General features: G+C 38.8%; 1 protein-coding gene across 3 annotated transcripts in view; it reads right to left on the bottom strand.

Moving 5' to 3' along the window:
• Window positions 1-24,704, bottom strand: part of map3k7 (mitogen-activated protein kinase kinase kinase 7) — a 30,988-nt gene extending 6,284 nt beyond the window's left edge. The window contains exons 1-15 of one of the 3 annotated variants that reach the window (XM_030722314.1): window positions 24,434-24,704; window positions 23,824-23,943; window positions 23,592-23,702; window positions 23,419-23,484; window positions 23,293-23,338; window positions 19,884-20,022; window positions 18,159-18,283; window positions 17,155-17,283; window positions 16,248-16,378; window positions 15,258-15,339; window positions 12,486-12,616; window positions 10,210-10,357; window positions 9,372-9,452; window positions 4,409-4,476; window positions 1,779-1,878 (exon numbers count right to left, since the gene is read on the bottom strand). In XM_030722314.1, the coding sequence (XP_030578174.1) occupies window positions 1,779-1,878; window positions 4,409-4,476; window positions 9,372-9,452; window positions 10,210-10,357; window positions 12,486-12,616; window positions 15,258-15,339; window positions 16,248-16,378; window positions 17,155-17,283; window positions 18,159-18,283; window positions 19,884-20,022; window positions 23,293-23,338; window positions 23,419-23,484; window positions 23,592-23,702; window positions 23,824-23,916 (1,450 nt within the window). In that variant the 5' untranslated portion in view covers window positions 23,917-23,943; window positions 24,434-24,704. Of the gene's footprint in view, window positions 1-1,778; window positions 1,879-4,408; window positions 4,477-9,371; window positions 9,453-10,209; window positions 10,358-12,485; window positions 12,617-15,257; window positions 15,340-16,247; window positions 16,379-17,154; window positions 17,284-18,158; window positions 18,284-19,663; window positions 19,692-19,883; window positions 20,023-23,292; window positions 23,339-23,418; window positions 23,485-23,591; window positions 23,703-23,823; window positions 23,944-24,433 lie in introns of those variants that run through there. The other 2 variants (XM_030722315.1, XM_030722316.1) reach the window with 2 other exon arrangements.
• Between the last annotated feature and the right edge of the window lie 3,269 nt (window positions 24,705-27,973).

The following is a 27,973-nucleotide window of genomic DNA, read 5'->3' as shown; positions in this document are numbered from 1 at the left end:
CTTCCTCAAACGCTGAAGATGTGTTCGAGCACATCTTCAGTGTACAGTTCCCGAGCATGACAGTGGCCCAAAACAACTACCAAGGCATCAAAGGAGTGGCTAAAGAAAAAGCACATTAACCCTGGGGGTTAATGTGCGACCATTTGTCCTATTGGAAAAATTCAAATGGTTTCTGAAAGCTGAGAAATGGCACTTCACACTCAACATTTGGTTATTATGGTAACTGTTGCCAGAAGTCCTCAAAAAGCGGCACTTTTGATGTTCACAGGCCGATGGGCCCATTGTAAATAACGGGTTAAGGTCGTGGAGTGGCCTAGCCAGTCTCCAGACTGCAATCTATAGAAAATCTGTGGAGGGAGCTGAAGTTTTGAGCTGTCATGCAGAAGCCAAGAAACCTAAAGGATTTAGAGAGTTTCTGTAAAGAGAAGTGGGCCAGAATTCCTCCTGAGATGCATAAAAACCTGGTGACACCTGTAAGACACATCTTACTGTATTTGCCAACAAGTCTTTCTCCACCAAGTACTAAGTCAAGTTTTGCTTAAGGATTAAATACTTATTTCACTGACATGCCAATAAATTTAAAATTTTTATGCAATATGTTTTTATGGATTTTTGGTTGATATTCTGTCTCTCTCCATTAAAACGGAAGTACCATAAAAATTAAGAGACGTTTCATTTCTTTTTAATTTTTTGGCCACAGTGGCTTTATTAACAGTGGAGAGTGACAGGAAATAGGGAGGAGAGATACAGGGGAAGACACACGGGAAATAGCGACAGGCCGGGATTCGGACCTACACTGCCCGCACCGCTACGTGGTATATGTATATGGTCGCCTGCTCAACCTCTGAGCCACCGCGGCGCCCAGAGAGGTTTCATTTCTGTATAAATGAGCAAATACATTAATCAGGGGATCAAATAATTTTCCTCACTGTAAATGACAAGTAACTGCTTATTTTTTAGCTATTCATCGATAGGTTTCTTCATAGGTTGTGATCTTGCCTGGGCAGAAGGATATGAGCTCAAAATAAATCTGCTTCCTGCAAGAATCTACTGCACAGACTCTGGACTGTGTTGAAGATGATATGTTGTTGCCATGCCAACGTCTTTAGACTAAAATTTCTTGTGCCAGCAATCTTCAGATATGAAGCAGTCATGTTCAGTGATGGAAAGGGGTGCATGTGTGAAAGTGGCAACTATTAACATTTAGTTAGAACTTATGTCCTAAACAGCCATTTACACCCACACGGCCTGCTTCTCTTAAAGTCAGCAGCTGAGCTTTTGAATAGAAATACATGAAACACATACTTTCATATATTAAATCCCAATAATACTTCTCCCTTTGAGGTGCACTCATAATGTTTTCTCTTGAAGGGGCTGTGTTCTTTTTCCATGTACTGTTCTGCAAACAACATGCACTTGAGAGTGCTTTGGAGGTGCAACGTTTTATTAGTTGAGAGGCTTTTAGTTTCAGTGATACAGAACAACCACAGAACTACTGAGGTTCAAGTCTGGAATATTTCTGATAGCAAGACCCACAGCAAATAAAATATTTTCCCTGAAAGTATTGTGGTAGTGTGGGGATTTCATTTGGCACAAAGCTTAATACTTATAATAGTTCTTTATTTCTTTCTCTTATTCTTGTTCATCACCTGTAACAAGTAAAATGCAACAGTTTCCTAATGGTGTTTGTCCACCCGTTTCTCCACCGACTGAACGCCCTCCCCCCCTTTGCCCCAGTCAGTAGAAGCTGACTATATTGGAAATGCAATTCTGATTACCTGTGGGGTCATCAGGAGAGAAATATCCTCTGCCACTTGTCTTGTCAGGCGGCATCATTCTCACGCTTGGACTGGAAGATCGACTGCTGTTCCTGCTCCCCTGCAGAGGATAAAAAAAGCCCCAAAATGGCCACACTCTGAATGTCTGGATGTAAAATACAAATACTTCCAGTCAGCCTCCTGGCAGCAGGATCTTTAGATGGCACAAGTCCCCTGGAAGTACAAGTTCTAGAACACATAATTACCAGGTCTCAGTAGATCTTAATGGTCCATATGAGCCTCAGTGACTTTATTCATTATATCAATTCAAAAGCAAATGGCTAAGTAAGAACCAGAAATAAGAAATTTTAAAATCACAATAAACACGAACCACTGAGAATACTGTCACTTTCTGTGATTGGCATTATTATGGTAAGAACTCGATGCATCTATGGTATGAATTTGAAGATCCTAAAACAGCATCTCAGTTACCGAGTTCACAAAGTTGAAAGTTGGCCGCCCGCCTGGTGGGATACAACAAAACCCCATCAGCTTTTTAGGCTAAAGGCCCTTTCACACCGGATGCGTTGCGTAAAAACGACACGAAATTCCGAATCTTTCGGATGCAAACCTGTCCATCCATCCATCCATCCATCCATTCACTTCCGCACATCCTGTTAAGGGTCGCGGGGGGGCTGGAGCCTATCCCAGCTGTCGTGTAACCTATATACACACCGGACGCGTTTTTCTGACTAAATCCTCCCTATATAACGCATGGTGGGAAAAAAAATGCAGTCGACATCAAGCGATGATGTAATGAGGCCCTGATGTTTCTAAACAAGAGAAGGAAGAAACAGAGTTTATGGGTTCATCCAACTCATAAGAAAGCAGCAGCAGGGAGAGTTTCATGGTTTGATCCCGGAGTTGAAGCTGCATCACTGATGCTTTCGCACATATTTCAGGATGTCAGTGGGACAGTTTGAGCTCTTGTTGGCAGAGTTGGGATCACATGTGAGGAGGCAGAGGATAATATCAGCGAGCCGACTGACCCGGAGCAGCGTGTAGCTGTGTGTCCGAGGTAAAATATTATGATTTTATTGTTCCCACATCACTGTATATTCAGTACATCGGTGCGCGTTTTGAGCTATGACCTCACATGCTGCTAAATGCAGCGCTCTGATTGGTCAGTCCTGTTTGTTCGCTTGCGAAAGTCAGAAAAATCGAACTTGATCCGAAAAAATAAATGCCGCAAATTTGTCCTGTGAAATGACGCGATCAGTGTGAACGGCTGCATTAAGAACAGGCGAGTCCGAAAAATATTTTTAACATTCGCACGGAATTTACGCGTCCGGTGTGAAAGGGCCTTAAGAGGTAAAACCTAATTTGAAAATACAAAAAACAAAGAAACATTTTTCTTAATTATTCATTTAGAGAAAGATACAGCAGCAGTCTAATAATCTGCTCAATTAAACCTGCACTAAGAGAAATAACATTAGCCAGCTTTGGCTCATGGGAATTTAGCAACTTCAATGACATATATATAAAGTTTCATCTGAAACCAGAAAACTCTTCAAAGTTTTTAATTGAATATTTTTAATTACTGAAAGGGAATCGTGTCTTTAAAGATGCTCCTTTAGAGGCTCAAACTAACAGTGGCGCAAACAGTGTTTTCTTACCAACGACAGTGAAGAATAACGAGCACTTCACAGCCACACTGATGTTCACATTTGCATGTCTTTTAGTTTGTCTAGTCACTTGAGGTGAATTAAGCTCGCTCTGTGTCACAATGTGGCTCTCATACTTTGCACCTGATACACGGGATTAAGGCAGTCCTATCAGAGATACTGTGCAGGTATAACGTTTACTAATGAATCTATGCACCGATAAAACTACCAGTACAGTAGAGGGATGTATTATGCTGTGATATAATCAAGCTGTGACTCCACAATTGTTTATTCATAGTTACTGTTGTGGCCAAAAGTTTTGGCAGTAATAAAAAATTTGTTTTTCATGCACTTTCCTGCTGCAGTTTTAATTTGTTGCATTTTTACATGTTTATATGATATAGTGAAAGATTTTAGAAGTTACAAAAACTTTTATTGGCAAATAAATACATTTTGTTTTTGCAGGGCTGCCACTGCCAAATCATTTGTCCATGACTGTACGGATGGTGCTCATTTCTTTATGAGCCTTTAATTCACTTGATTTATGTGATGTTTTGTGGTATTACTCTGAACTACTGTCAGAAACTCTTGAGAGAAAACAAAGCAACCCCAGTTAATCAGTAACAGTTAATCAGTAACAGTTTTTGTTGTCTCCATGCGGTCAAGGAGCCATAACCCAAATGCAGATGTTTTTTTTTTCTTGGTGGGTGCATTTCAGCTACAGTGGCAATGAATATGGTTTTGTTGAACTGCCAAGGACAGAACAGTGGTGGTAAAAGCTACACAAACATATTTTAGATAAGATGATGAGATTCTAGTCAAACCATAAAGAGTCTGAATATAGAAAAACTGTTCTCTTACAGATTACAAGTGTGATTAAAGCTTGACCTCTTTAAACACTGTGTCCCTAAAGTTACAATTCATCAGAAAGCTAAAACTGCACAGGTCCTCTGAAAGTGTGTGTGTGTGTGTGTGTGTGTGTGTTACCTGGCTGGATTCTGTGCTAATGCCTGGCAGATCCTGCACAGACCGACGTCTCTGAGGCTCACATGTGGCTGTGGACATGATAAAGGACAGACGAGAGAAAGAATGAGACCAGAGGTACTTTGGGTAGTGGTAGTGAGGGACTGATCCCTGTATTTGCTTGTGGCTTGAAGGAGATCCAGACCCACACTGTGACAGCTGCGCTTACTTAACCACCTATGTACTGGCCAGTCAACTTGTGCTGTGATGGAAACAACCAATTCAATTCAATTCAATTTTATTTATATAGGGCCAAATCACAACAACAGTCACCTCAAGGTGTTTTATATTATAGGGTAAAGACCCTACAATATTAGAAAGAAACCCCAAAAATCAGACGACCCTCTATGAGCAAACACTTGGTGAAGAAACCTCCAGCAGAACCGGGCTCAGGGAGGGGCTGCCGGTTGGGGGTGAGGGGAAGAGAAGAAAGCAACAAACCACAGCACTGTAAGCAACCTCCCCCACTGACACACAACACAGCATACACACAAACATAAACACATCACCTCAGACAAAAGTCAGTCCACATCAGTGGCTCAACCTGCTGATGTGAAGAGTGTGAACTGATGGGCTAATTTAGGTTGGGGGAAGATGAGCTGTGGTCTCAGACAAGGTCCAAAATGACAGGTACTCTCCCTAGAAATCAGTGATTCACCTGCTGTCCAGGTTAACGCCATGCTGAGCTAATATCTCTCGAGTCTCAACTACGGCTGCAACAATTATTTTAGTAACTCTAATAATTTGATTATAAAAAAATCGTCAACACAAATTTGTTGCTTTGATGCATCATTTAAACTCTGCAGCGCTCAGGTGTCTCCATGTAAGTGGAGCGTTTCACTCACATTAGCAGCATTACTGTCATTTGGAAAAACGACCCTTTAACACTGAGTGGATCATGGCTGACACATTTTCCCACGCCTGAACTGCTCTACACCCGCGTGTGTGTGTTGTGCTCACTGGCCTGAATGGATCGCTATCACCACAGGTTGCTAGCAGGAGCTGCCATTAGCACTAGAGACGAGACCGAGGGGCTCAGTTATAATATTTTTTATGCTTTAATCCCTGATTAGTGACTAATTGATTTGGTGTTTGAATAAAACTGAATCTATTACAACATTACAACATTAAGCGCATGAAACCCCCGGTTTTTCAACAAAAACACTGATAACACAACAGCAGCAGTTTTAGGTGCAGTCTGTCTGCACACGCGCGGTACGTGCAAAGAGGCGGAGCCGTTATTGAGACAGTGAGCTCAGGTGGAGCGTAAAGAAACGTTTTTCTAGTGTCCAATGCAGCAGCACTTTTTCTGTAACCACCATTAAAACCTTTACTGGAAAACAGCTGGAGGTCCTTCATCAACCACCTGATCAGCAAGTGAAGAAAAGAGAACTTTGTAGCTGCTCCACCAACCACTGTTTGTTTCACACAGCAAAAATCTGCAGTAAAGCTACAGAAGTTAAAATATACAGATGATAAGATAAAACTATTTCTTATCCGATTACTAAAATAATCGATAGTTGCAGCCCTAGTCGCAACTATGACGTCATTGCAGTCAACAGATATCATCAACCATCAACTTACAGGAACCAGATTCTTCAGTCATATCCAATAATTTCAAGTCATGACAGCCCTGCAGCCTTTTCTTCCTCCACTTACAGACGTCACAGACTAGCATCAAAACGTGTAAATTAAGGACCTGATAGCAACAACCTACTGTATATTATTATTATTAATAATAATCTCTTAATTTTCCAGACTTTTCATGATAGAATGACCTCATAGGATTTGAAGATTCAGTCATTCTGAAGCTAAGATATGACAGACACAGCAACAACATCATGACAATCAGCCACAGGTCGTAACCTAAAATTTAATTTTGTTAACAAGCAGGTCACAGCTGCAAGCCGTTCGAGCCTTTGCTAAAAGTTCTTAACAGCAAAGTCAATGTAAGCGATGATCTGGCACTCAACTTTCTGGGAGTTCATCAAAAATGTTAAATATTATTCCAAACCACAGACTTCTGTTGACATTTTACTAACACAGCTATAACTTGTAAGCCATGTGATTACAGTCTCAGCAATGGCAACATTAAATGGGAACTGGGACAGACCAGGATAAAATATCTTTGTATTAATATAGCCAATAAAAATTAATGGCACCATGAAAATGCTGCATTACTATTTTTCTTCCATTAGTCCATGAAAGAAAGAAATTGTAATGCAGCATTCCAATACTCACTTGCATGCTGATTATTAATGACTATCAAAGCAACAACGCACGTAGTTCAGCCCTACTTAAATTCAGCCAGCAACCTACAGCAACCACTTGCCAACCAGTCGGGGAACAGACATTTTTCCCTAACGATCGCTAGTTGCTGGGGGTCGTCTTCCGTTCTCTAGGCCCGACTGACTGAGGCCTTAAATAATCATACACTAGGCTGAAAATAATGCAAAAGCAAATTCAGTAATCAGTGTTGTGGCAAACAATGACTTTTGAAACTGACATTTTGCAGCAGGTTTTCACCCAGTAGCAATGAACAACCAACACATTTCAAAATGCACTTTTACTTTGAAGGCAAATGTTCTCCGTTTCTGGTTTGTGTCAGACTTTTTAGTTTCACTACCGCATGGCAGGTAGTTTGCGAGTCTGCAGACAAGTCAGCATCTTCTATGCAAACCACTGGTGACCACGGCAACCTGCTAGTGACCAAAGAAATCGCAAGGACATTTTTGGTGTAGCTGTGTACACATCTTTGTGACCAATTTCATGCTAGGGACCGACAGCAAACTCTAGCAAACACTCGCCAACTAAAATAAATTAAAATTAAAATTAATAATAAAACAAGCAATATCAACTTTGATATCAGCAACACGCAAAATGAAGTCATGCATATTAGGGCAGCACAACGATGACCTGGAGTTGACTAAACTTAATGTTTCACACTGATCAAATTTCAAAACTACCTAGGTTTCTCTACTCTAGGCGAGGTTCTAAGCTCTGTTTAAGGCACAATGAAGCCACAACAAGAGATACTGTACAGACAGAAACACACAAGCAGCCAGCAAAGAATACAAAGTGAGTGGATATTCAATTTCTGTAACTACTGCTGCAATTTAAACAGAACTTCAGGATACATGCAGCGTAAAGAAAGTAACAAATTTTGATGGTAATTACACTCATAATTACTCTCTTTTTCATTTGCTACTTACTGGCAGGGGTGTAGCAGTATATTTATTCACAGAAAATCAATTTGTTCAAATGTTGTCGTAATAAATTTGACACACCAACTTGGTCCAGTGTTCTATGCATTAGTCTGTGGGCAGCAAACGGGGAAAGGGAGAAGTTTGTGAATCCTTTGGAATGTTATAAATTTCTGTATAAATGACTTGAAACACCAGATTCACACAAATCTTAATATTAGACAGAACTAAACTAATCAAATACAAATATTAGCCAAAAATATATATATTTTGTTTAAGGAAAAAGAAAGAAATCACCAACTACAAGCTCAATAATAAAGTTTAATTATTAATTCTACAACCCTTGCCAGTAACCACCAGATTTACAGTTGCAGGAAAATTGTGGGGAACCCATTGGAATTCCCAGGATTTCTATATTACTCATAAAATGAATCTGATCTTCATCTAAATCACAACTATAAACAAAAATCCAAAAACAAAGTAGTAGATGGGCAGCGCTTTTCTATTTTAACTGAGCACTCAAAGGGTTTTCACTAAAAGTCACATTCACCTAATTTACACACACATTTATCATGCGCTTTATTCTATGCCTTAAGTGCTTTCCAACAATCATGCCCACACTCATACACCGATGGACGTACTGGTGTGCAATTTGGGGTTCAGTACTTTAACCCAAAGACACTTGAGCATGGAGACCATGGGAGCCAGGGATCGACCTATCGAACTTCCTATTGATAAACAGCCCACTCTGTGTCCTGAGCCACAGCTGTCCCAGACAGCTGCGCTTTTCACAGAGTGGGCTGAAAAAAGCAAGAGAATTATTGAACTGAGAAACTTGTAGAACGTCTTAGCAGCAACAACTTTATAACTGTCACTTAGATGAAGATCAGACCACACTGATACTAATTACAGAAATTCTACCTGGGTTTACAATTTTTCTTCTTGGCCAGGTTTGCAGATCCAGTGGCGTCTGCCTTACCATTAATAACAATTCCAAGCTGACTCCCTTTAGCCAATGGATTAAATTAAGCACTCCCATTCTCTTTCATCCATATCTCTGCTTATAATAATAGCTCTGATCCTCAATATGAGAGAAATGAATCAAATTTTTTTTTTTAAAGTTAATGGATGTAAAGAGAGAGAGAGACAGGAAAAAAATAGCCATGCTTTCTCAATGCCCTCTAAGCATGAAAGGCAAGAACAAGCTCAAATGAACTGATTTAGTCCTGCTACCCATGATTGGCTGTGGCCAGGGATATGACAGAGGACAGAGCCATGAGTTAGGAAAGTTATCTCATCTGTGTCACCTTATCAGCTGCAATGTGCTGTGAGCCATTTGCTTTGAGTTGACAAGTCTACACCAACCTCTAAAAAATTAGTTGAAAACAGATGAGAAAACTCCACTATTAACTCATATGCTGCTTCTGCTGACTAAAAACTAAACAAAACAAACAAATCACAGAGAACAAGGACATGAGACCGCTCTGATGTATGTAACTCTAAGATCAGCTCCAAGGAATTCTCCTTCTTCTTCTTTTTTTTTTTTTTTTTAAATAGAGACTGAATTGCTAAGATAATTTAAAAGTAATGAACACTGTCTGCATCCTTTGAGGAAATCATATGGAGTGACACACAAAAGAGAGCCATGTCTGAAGACAGTAACCCACAGGCTCAGCCAAGCCAGTTCCACCGTGTCACCGGAAAGCCCAGTAGTCCAGTGATACCTGTAACGACGATCTTGGGGACATCCAGAATGGTTCCGAATGATGCAGTTTTACGGTGGCCTCGCTTATACTGGGGGTGTGCTGCAAAAACACATATACACACATACAGCTGCATACAGGACAAGCATGCCCACAGTTAGACTGGAAAGGTGGGCCACAGACATGCAGAACATACAGTGCACATGCAAGGGAAACATGCACCCTGCCCATTGCAGGAGCTGTGGAGCGTAGTCAGTCGGCAGCCAATGCACTACCTTCCTCAGCACAGACAAGAGCAGGTGTTTAGCGCCGATGCTTTTTGAATCAAAAGTTGATCTGAGAACTGAGGGTTTGGATGATTAAATTAAAGAAACTCCAGGAATTAAAGCTACATCAAAGTCTGAACAACAACAAGAAAAAACAACCGACCGACCAAACAACCAAACCAAACAAAAAACTGACAGACAAGTTTAAATCAGAACTACCCTGGGGGAACTTATGATTGAATTTCTATATCTGCTGCCTTGTGAAGGGAGACTGGTGACAGCTGATTATGAGAGGTCCTAGTGTTTAAGGACACATTCATGAAAAATCAATCTTCAATTCAATGTAATGATATCAAATTAAAAAAGAGACTCAGGTGCCAAGAAAGAAGCTTCTTCTGGATGTGGAAATGCCTCATTCCAACAAAGATTGCCTCAGTATTAATGCTGCATGCATTTCCTGTCCAACCTAATTTTGTCCAATAGGAGGTTAAAAACAAATCATGATGTGATCAGCCCAATATGCTTTGTCAAGCTTGTCTATCTGCTTTCTATGTATTTCATGTATTGATTTATGCTGTGTAATCTGGCATTACCTGCAGGTGCAAATGGCATCTTGGGCTCCAACTCTGAAAGATCAGCACTCATTCTTTTGCTGTCAGAAGAAGCCAGACACTGTGTCCGTGCTGGCAGACTCTCAACGCTGCCCCCTCTGGACAGAGGCAGCGTCCTTAATGGGTCTCCCTGAAAGACAAATACAAAACTTTCACAGCAGCACAGACGCCAGTACTGCAAAGCAGAATTAAGTGCTTATCTGTGTCACTTCATGGTTAACTCTGGGCTTTCAGTGCAGGTGGTTCAATTCTTACTGGATACAGAGTCATGGTAACATGCTGCTCAGGAGCTGGTTATGTGGAGATAAGACATCATCACAGTTCAAACTGAGCAAATTGAGGAACAAATGTGATTTAAGTGAATTTTAAGGTGGCACGGTCGTTGATGCTGGGTTGAGTACTTTAGAAACTGCTGATCTACAGGGATTTGCCCGCAAAACCATCTCTAGGGTATACAGAGAATGGTGTGAAAATATCCTGTGAGTGGCAGTTCTCTGGGCTTGCTGAAGAATACTTCAAGCTGAAGTCTTTACCTTACAATATAAAGGCAACAGTTGTGATTTGGTGCTATATAAATAAGATTTAATTGAACTGAATAGTCCAACCCTTTATGACTACAGTGTATCCATCTTCTACTGGCTGCTTCCAGCAGGATAATATGCACTGTCACAAAGCTCAAATCGGTTTCTCAAACACGATAATGTGTTCACTGTACTTAAATGGCCTCTGCATTCATCACATCTCAATCCAATAGAAACACTTTAGGGATGTAGCAGAATAGGAGAGTTGCTTTGGCCGACAAATCTGCAGCAACTGTGTGACGCCATCATGTCAATATTAACCAAATCTCTGAGAATTGTTTCCAGCACCTTGTTGAATATAAAGTACGTTGAATTAAGGTAGTTCTGAATGCAAAGGGGAGACTGACCCAGTACTAGCAAGATGTACAGAATAGTATATAAGTGATAGAAAGAGCAAACAGAAGCAGCCACTCCAGAAGACCATGTCTTTCAGGCAATCACTGGACACACTGAGCGAGTATGTCCACAGAGACATGAGTTTCCTGGTCCCGGCTGGATTTTTGAACATCCTGCAAAGCTGCACGCACGTACGGGACAGCGGCTTTGAATCCTGCTGACTCTGTTAGAGCTTCTTCAGCCAAGTGGCATTAAGAGAAGAGCAGTTTACCGACACGTACAGCAGAACAAATCTGCAGCAGTATCTGCTTTAGTAACATTATTTTGCAGATTTAGATTAATATAAATATAAATAAAATTATATATAATATATATATATATATATATATATATATATATATATATATATATATATATATATATATATATATATATATATATATATAACTGAATTATTATTGAATTATTATTAATTAATTATTAAAACTGACACCATCATACTGTCTGTTTTCTGCAGCAGGAAACTATGTATTACAGCACAGGGCAAACCTCACTTCTGAGAACAGTTTCTCTTCATTGCAGCCACCACCTTTAAAGGCTACAACTACACAGTCACTCACTACCACACTTAAACGTACAGACACACACAAACATATGAACAGACACCAAATCGACTTCATCTAGAAGATATAATACTGTCAGAGCTCTACTGGTGTAACAGCCTTCCAAGAAGTCAGAGTAAAGGCAATTTTATGCCTTTGTTTTGGTTGTTTGTATACCTTATTTTATTTGACATCACTGTACTTGTGATCATTGATTATTATGTATTTTAAAAGCCTTCTTTTAAAATGAGATTTTAATATGGCACCTAAACAGAACGAAATCATTTAGTTTTTGGCAGATGTTTGCAGTCAAACGCTTATAAATGTTGCAATTCCTAAAATGGAAACATTCGTTTTAAAAGACTTGTGTTTTATCTTTTGAATATTACTGCTCATTAATAAGAAAAGTGTTTCTTACCAGATGGAATAATTGATAAAATACTTTTACTAAAATAATGCAGCCCTACATATAATTCCACCAACCACGACCACAACACTGAAACCAGCAGAGTTTGCATGTCTGTGTAAAATCTGCTTAGGAAAAAAAAAAAAACTCTAAATCGTCACCCTCCTAAAATAATGGCCTAAGTCATTTTTTTCAAAAAACACAAAAAACTGAACCAAATATTGAAAACATAATAAGGCGAAAAAAAAAAAAAGATTTTTGTTAAAAAGAGGGTGACGATATGCCAACAGCAATCTGTGATTACATGTCCAGTAAATTTGAACATGGCCTTACCTTTGGCTTGAAATGAGGTGCAAACTGAGGTGTAATCTTAATAGTATCGTTGCTCCCTTGAGAATCACTGTGCTCCATGTTTGCATCACTTCTGTAGCTTGTGCTGTTGCCAGTGTAGTCTACATATGAACCTGTCATTTCCAAAGACACAGGAAAATTTACTTTTGTAATTTATCATTTTAATGACAGGACAGCAGAGCGGACCAGAAAGGAGGGACAGAGAACTGGGGGAACGACATGCATGAAAAGGCCAGGGGCAGAATTAAACACTTGCCTCAGCAGTCACCTGCTCAACCCACTGAGCTATACCAATGCATGAGACAGCTTCAAAATTTTTAGATTCAGCCTCACCTGTGGTGTATTTCTACACTGATTTTGTGAAATTTCTGTGTTCTTTAAGGCTTCACAAAAAAAAAAAAAAAAAAAATCAAATAATTGAAATAAAGAACAGACAAATGTAGAAGTTTGAAATGGATTGAAAATGTTAGGTCCCATTAAGCGGTTAAAGACATAAAGGCCTGAATGACCTCTAATTTCCTGCTTCTAAATTCAGATAAAACTGAGGTTATTGTACTTGGACCTAAAAATCGTAGAAACATGGTATCTAAGCAGATACTTCCTCTGGATATTACTTTGGCCTTTCACTGTGAGGAATCTTGGGAGTAATTTTTGAGCAGAATGTGGCCTTCAATGTGCATATTAAACAAATAAGTGGGACTGCTTTCTTACATTTGCATATTAGCTCTAAAATTAGAAACATCCTCTCTCAGAGTGATGCTGAAAATCTACTTCATACATTTATTACTTCTAGGTTGGACTCCAGTAATTCAGTTTTATCAGGTTGTCCTAAAAACTCCCCGAGAAGCTGATGCAAAATGCTGCAGTGAGAGAACTGACAGTGACTAGAAACAGAGAGCAGATTTCTCCTATACTGGCTCCAAATGATCGCAAAAACAATCTAATAAACAAAAAAGACATTAAACTTAAGGCAATTAAACACCGAGCGTGTTTGCAAAAAAAAAGAAAAAAAAAAAAGAAAAAAAAAAAAAAAAAAAAGGACACTAAATTTGGAATTTTTCACGTGAACTTGTCGTCAGAGAGCTGATTGACTGTTGATTTGATTGATTGATTAATTTTACTATTTCCACATCATTGTATATTCAGTAAATCAGTGCACGTTTTAAGCTATGAGCTTACATGTTGCCAAATGCAGTGGTCTGATTGGTCAGATCTGTTTATTCGCTTGTGAAAGTCACAAAAATCAAACTCGATCCGAGAAAATAAATTTGTCCTGTGACATTACATTATCAGTGTGGACAGCTGCATTAAGAATAGATGAGTCCAAAAAATATCTTTAAGGCATGAAACATTTGCATGAATTTACATGTCCGGTGTGTAAAGGTCTGTTTGCTCTGGGCTATAATGGCCCAGCCTTCCACGTTCTTGGATTGAGTAACTGACTGGAATTAATTGAATATCAATTTTGCAAACATGTACAGGATCTCTCAATGTATTTGGTCCTATTTCTTCTTAGTATTATTAGTCATGATAACTGGTGTTACCTTTCTATTTATTTATTTATTATTTGTGTTTAATTTATAATGTACCGTATTTTCCGGAGTATAAGTCGCACTTTTTTTCATAGTTTGGCTGGGGGTGCGACCTATACTCCGGAGCGACGTATATGTGACATTTATAACACATGAACCAAAATACTCCAGCCACTTGACATCTCCGTGAACCGGAGCTTTAAGGCAGTCTTGCGTAACCTGTGGGCGCAGTGGATGATGGATGGAGAGCACAGCTTAACGGCAACTGGGAGAATGCGCCACCCAACTTTCCTGGAAGTCATTGGATGGATCAAGAAAACATGGGCTTCAGTGACAAACCATCCTGTTGGGATTCAGAAAGGCTGGAATAATTGGAACTGCAGCTGACGACGAGTCTGACTAACGCGACACAGAAGAGGAAGCGGCGCTTCGTCTACGGAGTGTACGGAGTTGTTTAGAAGTGACACCGAGGATGAAGAATTCAATGGATTGATGGTTTGGTTAACTTGTTAGTATGTTCTTTATGCTATGGTTATCTGAATAACTTAATGTTACGTTAACATACCGAACACGTGTTCGTTGTGCGTCATGTAGCTGAATGTGCTACGTTAGCATAACGTAGGCGTAACCGTGTTCGTCCTGTTCTTTAATCCATTATTATTTTAAATTGCCGTTCAAGATGGAATTTCTGCTCTGGGTCTCGGATTCTATCAACCCCCCCCCCCCCAAAAAAAAGTGCGACTTATAGTCCGGTGCGACCTATATATGTTTTTTTCTTCTTTATTATGCATTTTTTGACTGGTGCGACCTATACTCCGGAGCGACGTATAGTCCGAAAAATATGGTATGTATTTATGTTGTGAGCTTTTTATATTTTATTTATATATTAAGAATTTTATTTTCAATTTAGTATTTTTTAGTTTCAAGAGATTGTAGAAGTGCACTAGATATCAAGACATCAGCTCAATACTGGGCCACTGTGTAGACACTAAGATACACTGGAATAGCTGGAATAACATGGTACACCTTCTATGTGAACACAGTGTATCAGTGATATTTGTGCAGAAAAAAGTTTGAGCTAAAAAGGACAAAACTCCTCAGTAGTAAAAGAAAAATTATTAACAAGCACAATAATTTTGCTTTAAAGATAAATGATCATCAGCAGTATAGGGAACACAAATTATTTAAACATGATCTAGAATGTCACCATCACTGTTCTAACCTGTACTAGTCGCAGAGTTGCTCTGTCCCTCATCTGAATACTGGTATGGATACTGCAGGGGTTCATCAGACCCTGGGAAGTACTGCAAAAACAAATGAGAACAGGAAATAAACAATCCAAGCTCACTGCGGATGAAAAAACCCTGTTAGTACTAGTATGGGATTTAATCCAGGAGAGCAGGAGCTGAAGATGTATTGAGATTTTAAATAGCAGAGACTCAGCCTTTGAAAGCTGAGCTTGCATAGAGGGAGACACAGCAGGGGGTCAAATAATAAATAATATCTTGAAAGTTTAAGATATATGTTGTTTTAATGTTACAATTTCAGATGTAATAACTGACAAAGTGGATATTAAATAGATATAAATAGATATTTTTAATCTGCAGAATTGTTGGACTACTGCTGAGTGACTCGTTTTAACTTGTTAGGTTTAATTAATGTGTTAAACCACCAAAGTCACACAATAACAAAGACTGCAGCAGATCCTTAATAACATAACACTGATATTTTGATAGCAAAACAGAGAAAAACATTTGGCAAAATAATGTATATGAAACCATTAATCATGAGCTATAAATCATGTTTTAAATGTGTGGCACTTTGTGGTGTATAATGACACAAGCACAATGTCAGATTAGTCTGGAGAGTTTGGCTAACCTTAGCAATGCTAGCAGCAGTACCCTTGGTTTCTTTCATGCTAGTCAAAGTGCAGAGTTTGGTTACACCTGGCTTTGGCTGCCTGGTTATATTCCAGTTTATTCTGACAGAACTGAAATACAGTAAAATACTGTAGCGCTGTGCTGGCATCTTTTTACTTTCCCTCTCACTCATTTACAACATTTACATTCACAGAGAGAGCGAGAGACAGAAGAGTCCAGTGTGCCTGGTTAGTGGCCAGTGGTGCCATAACAGGCTCCAGTTTCTTCATTTATTCACTCCATTTTAATGAAAGCCCTGTGCACATGTTAGGCAGTCTGAGAGAACAGATCACCTTCATCAAATGAGTCATGATCTTCACTATCTCTTCCATGGAAGGCCGCTGAGATGGGTCTTTGGACCAGCAGCGAGTCATTAGACTTTCAATGGGCTTGGGCAAATTTTTGATTAAAGGGGGTCTTGTGCCTGAAAGAAATAAAAAGAAATAAAATAATTACTCGCACATTTAAAGGAAAAAATAACTTAAACACAAAAAAAAAGTCAAAGAAATATTACATTTCCCTGCCTCCTGAGTCAGTAGGAGGCAGGCAGAGGAGTGGGTGAAAAATACAGGGTGTTCCAAAAAACTGACATCTAACCAAGCCCAAATTTTAACAGAATGTGTAAAAACTAAGTTTAATTTTTAATGTTTTTTTTTTTTCCAGACTGAAGAATGGCATTCTCGAGAAATGAAAGGCATTTTTTTGTGTCAGAATTTGCTCAACAGCGTGCGTTTTTGAGAAAATTCATTAAAAATGCACCAACCGGAAAGCAAATTTGGGCATGGCACTTTCTAACACACAAAATGCCTTTCACTTCTAGTGAACGCCATTCTCCAACCTGAAAAAACACATCAAAAATTAAGCTTAATTTTTACCCATTTTGTAAAAATTTGAGATCGTTGTGTGAGAAATGGCAACAGTATTAAACTACTAACTTTGGTCAAGTTTTTGGCACATCGTACATTAAAGTCAATAAGATTAAAATCATTAGTATTCTCCTCCATCCATATCTGGATCAGGATAAACTGCAAGGAGAAGTGAACAGGTCAACATGTCTTTTAGCTCCCCTCCTCTGTCAGCCGCTTTACTTTGAAAGTCTTCTAGCAGGCACGTCTGAACACGCACAGTGGCTGACAGCTGGACGTGACCTCTGCATCACCCTCACCAAACAAACACACACATGCACACAGAGTGACTCACCGTTGTGCACAGCCCACATAATGCGAAAAGCTGGTCCTCCAATTTCATCAAAGGGCTTCCTGCGGGTGATCACCTCCCAGAGAATGATCCCCCAGCTGAACACATCACACTTCTCACTGTAATTGCTGCCTGTGAGTAGAAAAAAACCCCACAGCAACACTTAGGTCCTTTTCAAAGAGGGGCAAAAGGCTCAGTCTGACATCAGTGACAGACTGATAAAGGGAATTCTCTGTGGCACATTTGAGAAGAGAGTGAGCAATGTGCCTGTGAAAGTACACCAGCTTTCATCTCACTTTCAGTGGGGAGGAAGATGAAAATAAGGGAGCAATTTTTTTAAACCAAGGAACAGCTTCTGTGTTGCTTAATTAGTGGGCCTGTTATTGCAGAATTAAAGTGCACATCACACAACTATTTCAAACTTGCTGCACTGGGACATTCACACTGATGCAAATTAGTTGCGAAGGGTTCACTGAGAGGGCAAAAGTGGGTTGTTTAATTGCACTGGAGTCTTGTAAGTTGCCTCCAAAAACAAGTTGATGACTATGCAGTAATTCATCTTTCCCTGTGACCCCCTCTCCAGTAACATGTCTCTTCATGTAGAGATACATTAGGCTCTTGGCTGCATGCATATTATATATATATATATATATATATATATATATATATGCACCAATCATAAGAACAAAACCTCTACAATGTAGATTACCAAGGGAAAGCCACTATAGCATCGCTCCATTCATCATCTTACTGCGGCTGGTTAACGACCATCAATAAAGCAGCAGAGTACGGTGGCTAATGGTGAATCAAGAATGCTTCCTTGCTAGGAACACGATCTCCAATTAGATGAAAGGCGACAGAGCAAAGTTGGATATAAGACAGATCACATGTTGTTGTGATTCTGTGAAAACTTACCGAGATAATTACAAAGACACGTCAGTGCTTTTTGGTCAAAAAACCCTTTTATCCAAAACATTTCAAACAGCTTTAATGCCACTCATACTTGCCTTCGAATACTTCTGGGGCCATCCACGCTGCACTTCCTTTGTTGTTGGTCATGTGGGTCTGAATGTCACATGCTGTTCCAAAGTCACAAATTTTCAGCACAGTGCCTCCTGCCACCAGAAGCAGACTGAAACAAGACAGATATACCCCCCCATTAGACGCAAACAGTGCCTTGAACTAAATTAAAAATGACTAAATTAATAACTTGTTTGGTTAAAAAAAAAGTACTGTTTTAATCTAGAGGTATGACAGCGCTTCACTTTAATGACTGTCTTTTTCAGGCTGTTTTAGCCAGCTGGTCATCTTTTCTTACAGGATACTAATGGAAGTAGTTTACCAACTTTGGGGATCAAATTTTTTTACCCATTAATGCTTCATAATGGTCTAAAAATGGAATATAATCCAGATATCACAACACATTATAATAATTACTGCTCCTTTATAACAGCAAAAACAAAAATCCATCAAATCTACCATTATTCTGTACTTGCATGTGTTTGACTTTTCAGTGCAATGCATTTAAGGGGTATCCACACAGGAAATTACCCGCAGCGACATCACAGTTACACAATGACATTCAGTGACTTTAAGGGATTCAAGTGAATGGGTGAAGCAACTGCTGGCTGTGATTCCCTTCCTGTGGATTCCCCATTACAGTTGGCATTTTTGCTGGATACCCCCGCTTTACTAATGCAGTATTCTAACTGAAATTAATGGAGGGGTGTCTTGGTCTGAACCAACTGTGATTACAAAGCAGGTGTAACTAACTCCATAAGCCACGCTGGTAACACAGGGGTTTCCTTCTAGCTTACAGAAGTCTCTCCTCAAAGTAGCAGGAGACATTTTTTTTTCTTCTTTACAGTCTGTTTTCTTTATTTTATCTTCCATGGGAGTCTCCTGGTAGCAGCATGGATTCTGCCTCACCGCTTCCTTTGATCTCAATTTGACGCTGTCGGCATGTGATGCAATGCGAGAGACAGAAAAGACATCCTGAATCTGGATTTTCAGCAGCTGGACTGATTTGCAGCCATCGCTTTTCATGTGGTTCTTTGTTGTCTACACTTTCTAAAATCAATCACGATACAATCTGGATAAGCTAAAATCAATTTAGGCTAGCATTCTAAACAAGCCCAAAGCTGATAAACAACTGCCCGTTTTGCCTGTACCGGACACATCCACACGTCGTTTTATCTGTGGCCATAATGTTTTAGCTAGTCAGTGTATTCCAATCTGTCTTTTAAGGTTTTACTGATTTTTAAAACAGTGTTTTTTTCAAATTCTCTAATCATATAATAGCAATAGTAGGATTTGACTTATAAAAGAGAGAAAAAAATGACATGCTCTGGGAAACTGCTGGGGCTCTATCAAAACACAGGAAAAGTAACTGCTTTTAGTGTTGAAACAACAAAGTTATATACAACTATTTACATTAAAATGCAGTGTGAACACACTTCAATATCTTAGAAACAAAACAAGCTATAATTAAAAAACAAAACGAACATCTTACTCTGACACTTCCACACACCTCAGCATTCCTGTTAGAATGCAATAACAGTATGTTAAGATCTTTCAACTGTATTGAAGAACCTCTGCACCTCTCTCAAATATCAGACAGGGTGATCAGAACAAAAGAACAACATTTAAATCAAACTAGTTTAAAGACATGATAAACTCTGCTGGAGGCATTCAGGAGGTGTGTAAGGTGTGTAAGGTGAGGAGGAGCATACTTGGGTGGTTTGAGGTCCCTGTGAATGAGAGCCTTTGGTTTCATGCCATGGAGATAGGCCACACCCTGGGAACACTGTAAACACCAGCTCATAGCATGGGAAGCAGTGTAATAGGGGAGGGGTTCAGCACCATGCAGCACTGTGGACAAGAAAACACAGTCACAAACACCACCACAGACAACATACCTTCAGATCAGCTGGGCAGAGTGCTGGGCCCTGTACTAATTATGACACTGTCATACAGACAGAAACACTCATATTATACAATCATATTTCCCAAAAAGTTGGGACACTGTGTCAAATACAAAAAATAAAAAAACAAAACAGACTGCTATCATTTACAAATACTTAACAACTATTTATTTACAAACAAAGGAATCATAGCAACATGTGCAGATTACAAAATTCATTTTGAAAGTATAAATGAATTTAGATTGTAATGACAGCAGCATGTTTCACAAAGTCAGGACAGGTGAAAGCAAACACTGGAAAAGATTTCAAATACATATAATGTGTAATACAAACAACTGGAAAAATAGCTTACAAATAATTAGGCTGCTTGAGACAATGTGGCACTTGTTACTCTGAAATTTTACATGTGAAGGCCAAGCGCAGGGTCGTTCATTTGAACACGATTTTCCCAGCTCCCCGTCTATGTAAATACAAGAACAATAAAATAAACTAACGTGTGTTCAGCTAAACTTACATCCCATCTATCATAATAACTGCTTTACTCTTATTTCAGCTGATGTTCTGTCTGATGATTATCTCTGCGTTTCAGTACGGATACACACACACTGGCACATCTCATTTTCTTTTCCTTTTTTTTCTTTTTCTTTCCATATTCTGTTGTCTATTCTCCATTATGCAAATAAATAAATAAATAAAGGGAACAAAAATCACAATTGCCTTCCAACAATAAAGACTGTTTCAGTCTTTATTGTAGCACACCATGGCATATACCATAGTATTCCACTAAAATGTGGGCACAGGCAGCAAAAGACTGGCATGTTAACCTGCACTTGACATATATTGACAATCTTCCCGGCAGTGCTGGCTTCAGCAAACTAGAGCTAATCAAAATGTGGGACACTGTCTTAGTATGTGAGACAGTGTTACTAAAAATGCTGTGCAGTCCCATATAAAGAGGTACTCTTGGTCAGTCTAACATAATACCATTAAAAGGTTCAGAAAATACTGAGAAATCTCTACAGACATGGATAAAAACCAATATTGAATGGCCATGATCTTCAGGCCCTCTCAGGCAGCAGTGAATTAAAAAAGGACATGATTCAGTTGTAGAAATCACTGCATGAGCTCATGAACACCTCCAAGAACCACTGTGGATGAACACAGTTCTCACAGCATCCAGTTTTAAACTTTACAATGTGAAGACAGAAACAAATGAATAAGATGCAGAAATGCTGCTAATAATAATGGAGGTAATACAACGATGACCAAGATAAAGAAGTTCAGTTCAAAAGTCAGCATGATGCTATGGAGGCTTCAAAATGTACATTTCAGTGATCTAAAAATGTTGCTTGACAGTATTTTATGACTGCATTTCCAAGTGTTCGCATATTTCTACACGAACAATCTGAACACATTCAATCTATCTGCAGCCTGGATTCAAAAACTCTCTTTTAATACTTAATTTTGTCCTAATTTTTTTTTTTATGCAAAAGTCATTTAAAACTCATCTGTACTCAGAAATTTCCACATCACCTACAGCATGATGCCAATGGTTTAAAGCACTTCTCCATCAATACAACATGACAAATGTGGCGCAGCAAGGCAAAAGCCAAAGACGCACACCAAGAATCCCAGCTGCGCACACACCTGCCAAAGCAATAATGTATCAAGAACAACCAGACTTTCCAATAGCTTCCCATGCTTGTTATCTTAGCTGCACTGTCCAGAATTTCCCCCAAAACTATATCTGAAAAATGTAGTTGAAATTAGCCAATTTTACATCTTTGGCCTGTGGCGGAAACGCTGTGTGGATTGTGATCGATCACTGAATTCTCGTAAACCCAGTGAACATTATGAACATTATACAAATAAGTATTTACAGTGCCGGAAAAAAAATGCAATTTTTTGTAGTTTGCCTATATTTTAAACCAAACAATTTTTTCATGAACCATTTAATAATTATAGCCATTTTATACACATTTCCCCATTTTCAGAGGTTCAAAATTAAAGGGACAACTGACTGACGAGCAGTTTTATGACCAGGTGAGGCCTGCTCCCTTGTTATTGGAGGACAAATGAAGCAGACATAATATCTGTAGGTGATTCAAAGTGTTGAACTTGTATTTTAAAGCTTTTCACTACAATTTTAAAGTGATTTTGAAAGTGAGGTGGAAAGAGATGTGAGGGAGGCCATCACTAGGCTGAAACCCCCAAATAACCCTGTATCTACTGTATCTGTGATATCCAGTGCTCGCAGACTCTGCTGTTAAAATGATGACAAATTGCACTCATGTTAAATGTAAGTAACTACAAGTCTACATATAAATGGGATTATAATGGTTACAGGGTTCTAGCCAAAAACATTTCACAGGCCGGCGGTATTGGATGGGGGGGTGGGGTCTGAAATTCTCAGCCCCGTGCACAGTGCTGGGTGATCAACTGCTAGCTAGAACATTGGGTTATGAAGACATAAACATATGCAGATTAATGAACTCTGATATTTGCTTTGATATCAGCTGACTAAGGAAATGAAACAGAGTGTCAATCAGCTGATTCAGGGTCTGTGGTAAGGGAGGAGTCATGGAGAAACTCAGGGATTGTTGAGGAAAACCTGCCACCGAGCAGAGCAGGTTCAGAGTCTGAACCTGTTTAGTGAAAACTCACTGTTTACTAAGCCTGCTTTATAGGACAGGGCCCTGAAATGTTGAGCAGCTTAAACACTTAATATTCTTAAAACAATCATTTTTCTTTGAAATAGCGGAGCTAAAAACAGGTTATTCAACACAGTATACATGCCTGTGTGACAGCATATTGCTGGCATGAGAAACAAGCTGGTATTTTTAAGAATAAGTAAGGATCTCATTTTTAATGTTATGTCTTTGAAACGTTTAAACTAAATATACAGTTAGATAGTTGACCAGTGTATGTGACTTATCTGTTAAGGTAACAGTCTAAAAGTCTATCCACACAAAATATTATATTACTACTGATGAATGTTATACCGCATGATTTCCCAGGTCCATTTCAATATTTAATGCAGGGGCTGCATGTCACTGTGCAAACACAAACTTGCAAAGGAATCAAACAAGTGGCTGAACATGCAAACAACTGGAGGGTCAATTCAACAGGGCTGCTTCTTATGTCTGTGCAAGGCTGTGTTCATTTCAAAGCTACCAAAGGAAAACAAATGGTGTGGTAATAAAACTTACTGACTCACCATTGTACAATGATCCACCTTCTGCATATTCCATCACAAGGCAAACCTGAGGTGGAAAGAACACCATCAAAAACCCATAAAATCAACCAAACAGACTTTAAGTCACTGTCATCCCAACAAACTTACTGGATTATTGCAAGAGCCATACAGTTTCACAATGTTGGGGTGATTCACACGTGAAAGCTGTCGGAGCTGGAGATGAGGAGGAAACATTACACACCGTTCCACCTACAGGCATGCAGTTAAACAAATCTTGACCAATCTAAACTCTCATAAGCAAAGTAAATGACAAACAATACCTCAACAATAAAGGCTTTCCTCTCTGATTCACTCTCAATAGTCTTTATTGCAACATCTTTGCCTTTCCATTTGGCTTTGCAGACGACCCCAAAAGCTCCTCTCCCCACCACCTGAAAATATGTAGTTAGCATCGAAGTTCCACTCAATAGATCAAAGCTTCATCTGTAGCAGAAACTAGCTCTATTCATGCAGCAGGGACACAAGCAAGGGACAAAAATAATCACAACTTGCCTCTTCAACTTCAATATCCTCATAATTGATTTCTTCAAATGGATACCCAGGTGGTGTTTCAAGCATATCCGCTGATGGCAACGTTAGAGACATTACTAGCTTAAGTCAGCTAGTAACTTACTATGAAAACAAGCAAACAACAGAGGCAAAAAGTCAATTTTAATATGTAATTAAGGCTAAAATCAGCACAAGGATTCTCAGGTATGCTTCAAGGTATCAGTCATAATTACGCAATCGTATAACGTTGCGTAATTATGACTGATACCTTCAGGGGACCTGGCTACTCAATAAAACAAATACGTTAAAGGCTGAAACAATACTAAACGATATTCCGTCAAACAAGGTAAAGCGGAACAGCGTTAGCCTACTGGCAGCCCCGGTGATGCAGTCCTCCAGCTGGCTAACGGCATAGCTTAACTAGCTCAGTTAAATGCAGCTGCCCCGAAAAAGTACTGTTCAGAATAAGTGTTCAAAGTTAGCTTTTTGTATAGTTAAAGCTAAAGATCGGGCACGACATAATAAGTGTAGGCCATCTACACAGTTTGACATTATCACCACACAACCTTAAGCAAAAACAATTTATTCGAGGCCTATTAGCTATCCAGCTTACGTTAGCTGGCTGGCCTGGTTGCTAACGCTGGCTACCAGGACTTTCTTAGCTTCAACAATCCAACCCTTCGTAGATGACTTGTCACCAGCGCCGGCTCTGTGGACATGAGGATGCTTTCTATTGTTCATGTAAGAAAACCCCTGGAATAACGTCCATTTTTGGAAATAGTCTTTTGTCTATCCACTTGACAAACAGACATAACTTTTTCACAACTTGTCCAGCTGGCTTGCTAGGAATGTATTTTGATTCTTCGCAGGGGGGGGAGCTCCACCAGGAAGTGTGTGCGTATTGTAATTCTGTCCCCTGGACACCGAAAAAGGTACGCAAGTGTAATACATTAGCTTCACAAAATAATGTTCTCTTTTTCTGCGCTAATGCATGATTAATTCGGAAATTTCGAGATTTTTTCCAATTAAAAAACGCTAAGTAGATAATTGCTGAGTAAACATGCTTTCAAGTCAGTACCAGCGAATTCATGATTTTAACACCTTGTTAGTTAATCTTTTTTATTATTTAATTTAATTTTTAATTTAAATTGGATTTCAGAGATATTCATTGTCTTATTATTAGTACACTTCCATAAATTCATTATTAGTAAGTTGTAGGCTCAGGGCTAAACTTGTAATTTCTCACACAATGGATGCAGAACAATTATTCGACGTAAAGAATTAAACCAGAAGGCAAGAGAATTCTTGTTACTGCAGTCATGAGATTTTCTAGTTGCTCAGTCTGAAAGTAGGCTATAATTCTATTAGTTCAGCCACTGCATGCATAATAATTCAATTCAAGGCGAAATATGTATAATACATTACATATTATACGTAACTCCTACAGTTCCTTAAAAACCGAACAAAAAATATATTAAATTTTGTGACTCGAATCCCACATATTTAAAATAAAAAAAATTTTTCTTTTGCATTTCTTTCTTATGCATTTCTCAGAGTATGTGTTTGTGCTTTCTGTAGTGAATGTGTAATCTCATAGAATAGCCAAGTTTTTTTTTTTTCAGTTCTTTTCTTTCACTGTTTTTTATCAGCATTTGTAACTTTGTTAAATGTCTCTGTAATTTTATTATCTTTTGTGTTGTAGTTTCATTTATCTGATTTACCGCACACACAAGGAGGATTTCTGAAAAATCACTGAATGAATACTGTACTGTATTTTGCTCACAGTTGTCTATAAAACTAAAGCCTGGAAGGTCATGAAAACATCTGAATACTTTGCCAGTGTTTGGTTAGGTTCTGGCATGACTTCATGTTAAATACAGTGTATTAGTTTGAAGTATCTTTGCCAGTTTTTCTCTATAGACTTATGAGTTCAGGAGCAGTTCTGCTGATCTTTGATGTAACAATTTTTTGATCAGGAAAATAACACTTACATAATACCAAAATTACATTTGTGAGGAGGGATGTTATATAAACACAGCATTTGATGAATGTTAATTACATGCTCTACACACAGGGAGTAATAAAGCATGTTCCCAATAGAGGCTTTTCAAACCACTAAGCAAGCACAACTCATACTAATGAGCATGAACTAATTTGTTGTGATATTGAACTGAGGGTTGTTAATAGCAGGAGCCATCCCTCTAGCCTGAAATAATTATTCTAATCACTTATTTCAAAGGTGATTAGAATGCTCTCACCTGGCAGTTCTTTTGGAACTACCTCCACAGGCATATGTTTTGGGACCCTGTCAAAATTAAGATGCATGTTGCCTAAATACTTTTCAAGAGTAAACCCCAAATTAACTAAATCTTCTGCACTGGTGACTTTCACTGTTTCCAAAAGAGATGTCCTTGAAGCTGTGTGTCATCATCAGGCAGCATCATGATGGAAGTGATGAAGGTGAGTAGTCTCTTGCAATGTCAAAGTGACACGTAACAGCTGGGGATGGAAATTATTGAGATCTTCAGAAGGACAAAACTGAACTGCCTTCAGGGCTGGATGATGAATTCAAGAAGCTTTGATATTGAACTCACAGTGATTACACTTAGAGTCCAATCATCTTATAGTTACCTAAGGTAGGCAAAGTTTTCTTGATCTTCTCCAGTTCTCTAATGATGTTCTGAATCCTTGGGTGATATAGGAAAAGGTTCTGGTACTTTGACCTCAGTGAAGCTTTTGATTATGAGGACTAACCGGACTGAAAGAGGCAAGAAAAGTAGATCATACCATAGCCTGTATACTATATAATGACCTAACAGTATAGTTCATATGGCACCCCAGCAGGAGATTGACGTTGATGCTGCTGCCATGGATAAGAGACATATCCAAACAATCCTAGAAATAGGATGATACACAAGAGTTGCAGTCAGATTTTCACTTGAAAATTAACAGGAATAAAGGAAAATCTAATCGGATCAATGTTGATCAGAAGCAATTTGACACTTTGGCCGTAGTGGGCCTTGTCCCAAAAATGATGGAAAGTTTTAGTTCTCTATGTCACTGGTGAGGCATTGACTATTGAACAGATGTCAACTTGCATCAATAGCTGAAAAGGGTGTATTCTTACCAGCAAAAAAATAAACATTTTGTGTTATAAATAATTATTTTATTAATATTATTTTTTATTCCAACCCCAAGGCCCCTTTTTGAATTTTTATCTTCTATCTTTACAGAACTATCAAAGGAGGAAGTTATACATTGGACAATGGCATAGTGCATCCACAAGTCCAATATTTTTCTTACTGTCATCTAGAACTTGGAGAACCACTGACTCTAACTGGAGGTGTTCCCAGCAGTACTCTCTGACTATTGCTCCTATGTATTTTGATAATCACTTTTCCTTGACTTCAATAGAAAACATCTTGAGATCAAAGAAAGATGTGAAAAAGACTTCATAAGGACTTTAGGAACAGAGACCCACATTGCTCAGAGAATATGACTATATTTATAATAGGCTCCTTAATAATCTGTCTGCTGTGTTGGAACTACCTCAAACTAGATTACAAAAAGCTCGTCTTAGATCATTTGTCCCATGTGTTCTTACCATGCTGGCTGTATACAAGGACAACATTGGTATTAGGTGCCCATCTTGTCCTCTCATGTTTTCTCTTCCCGCTGGAATGATGAACGAGCCTTTGTTAATGTTTTCTCAGACTGAAGTCACATTAATTACAGCCATGCCTAAATTGGGGACATTAACTTATATAACCGTCCTCATTTTTTATTTTTAGAACTTTTTTTAATATCATAAGTATAGCAGGGCAAGTCATGCCTTGCTATTCAGTAGTTCAACACACAACTGCAGTTCACTCTAATACACATTCGAGTGAATTTAGATGTTGGCATAAACAACTGACTGAAATCCACACATTTCTGTTCATTAAGTTTTAGAGGTCAGCTGATCAGGATTGTAGTCCACAGTTGTTTTGTTTAATCTGTTTAGTTTTTGCTGTCTGTGCATCAAATGTAAATTGTACATTCAATGTGAAGCAATCTGGGGACACGCGCATGATCAGGAGTCAGCATGTTATGAGTTATCACAGCCACAGGGTGTTGCTGTTGTTCTTCCAACTGCTGGCCTCTCTTTCAGACG

This window comes from Archocentrus centrarchus, chromosome 24, assembly GCF_007364275.1.
Source record: "Archocentrus centrarchus isolate MPI-CPG fArcCen1 chromosome 24, fArcCen1, whole genome shotgun sequence".
Classification (NCBI taxonomy): Eukaryota; Metazoa; Chordata; class Actinopteri; order Cichliformes; family Cichlidae; genus Archocentrus; species Archocentrus centrarchus.
Note: the sequence above shows the minus strand (reverse complement) of the source record. Positions and strands in the feature narration are given on the sequence as shown.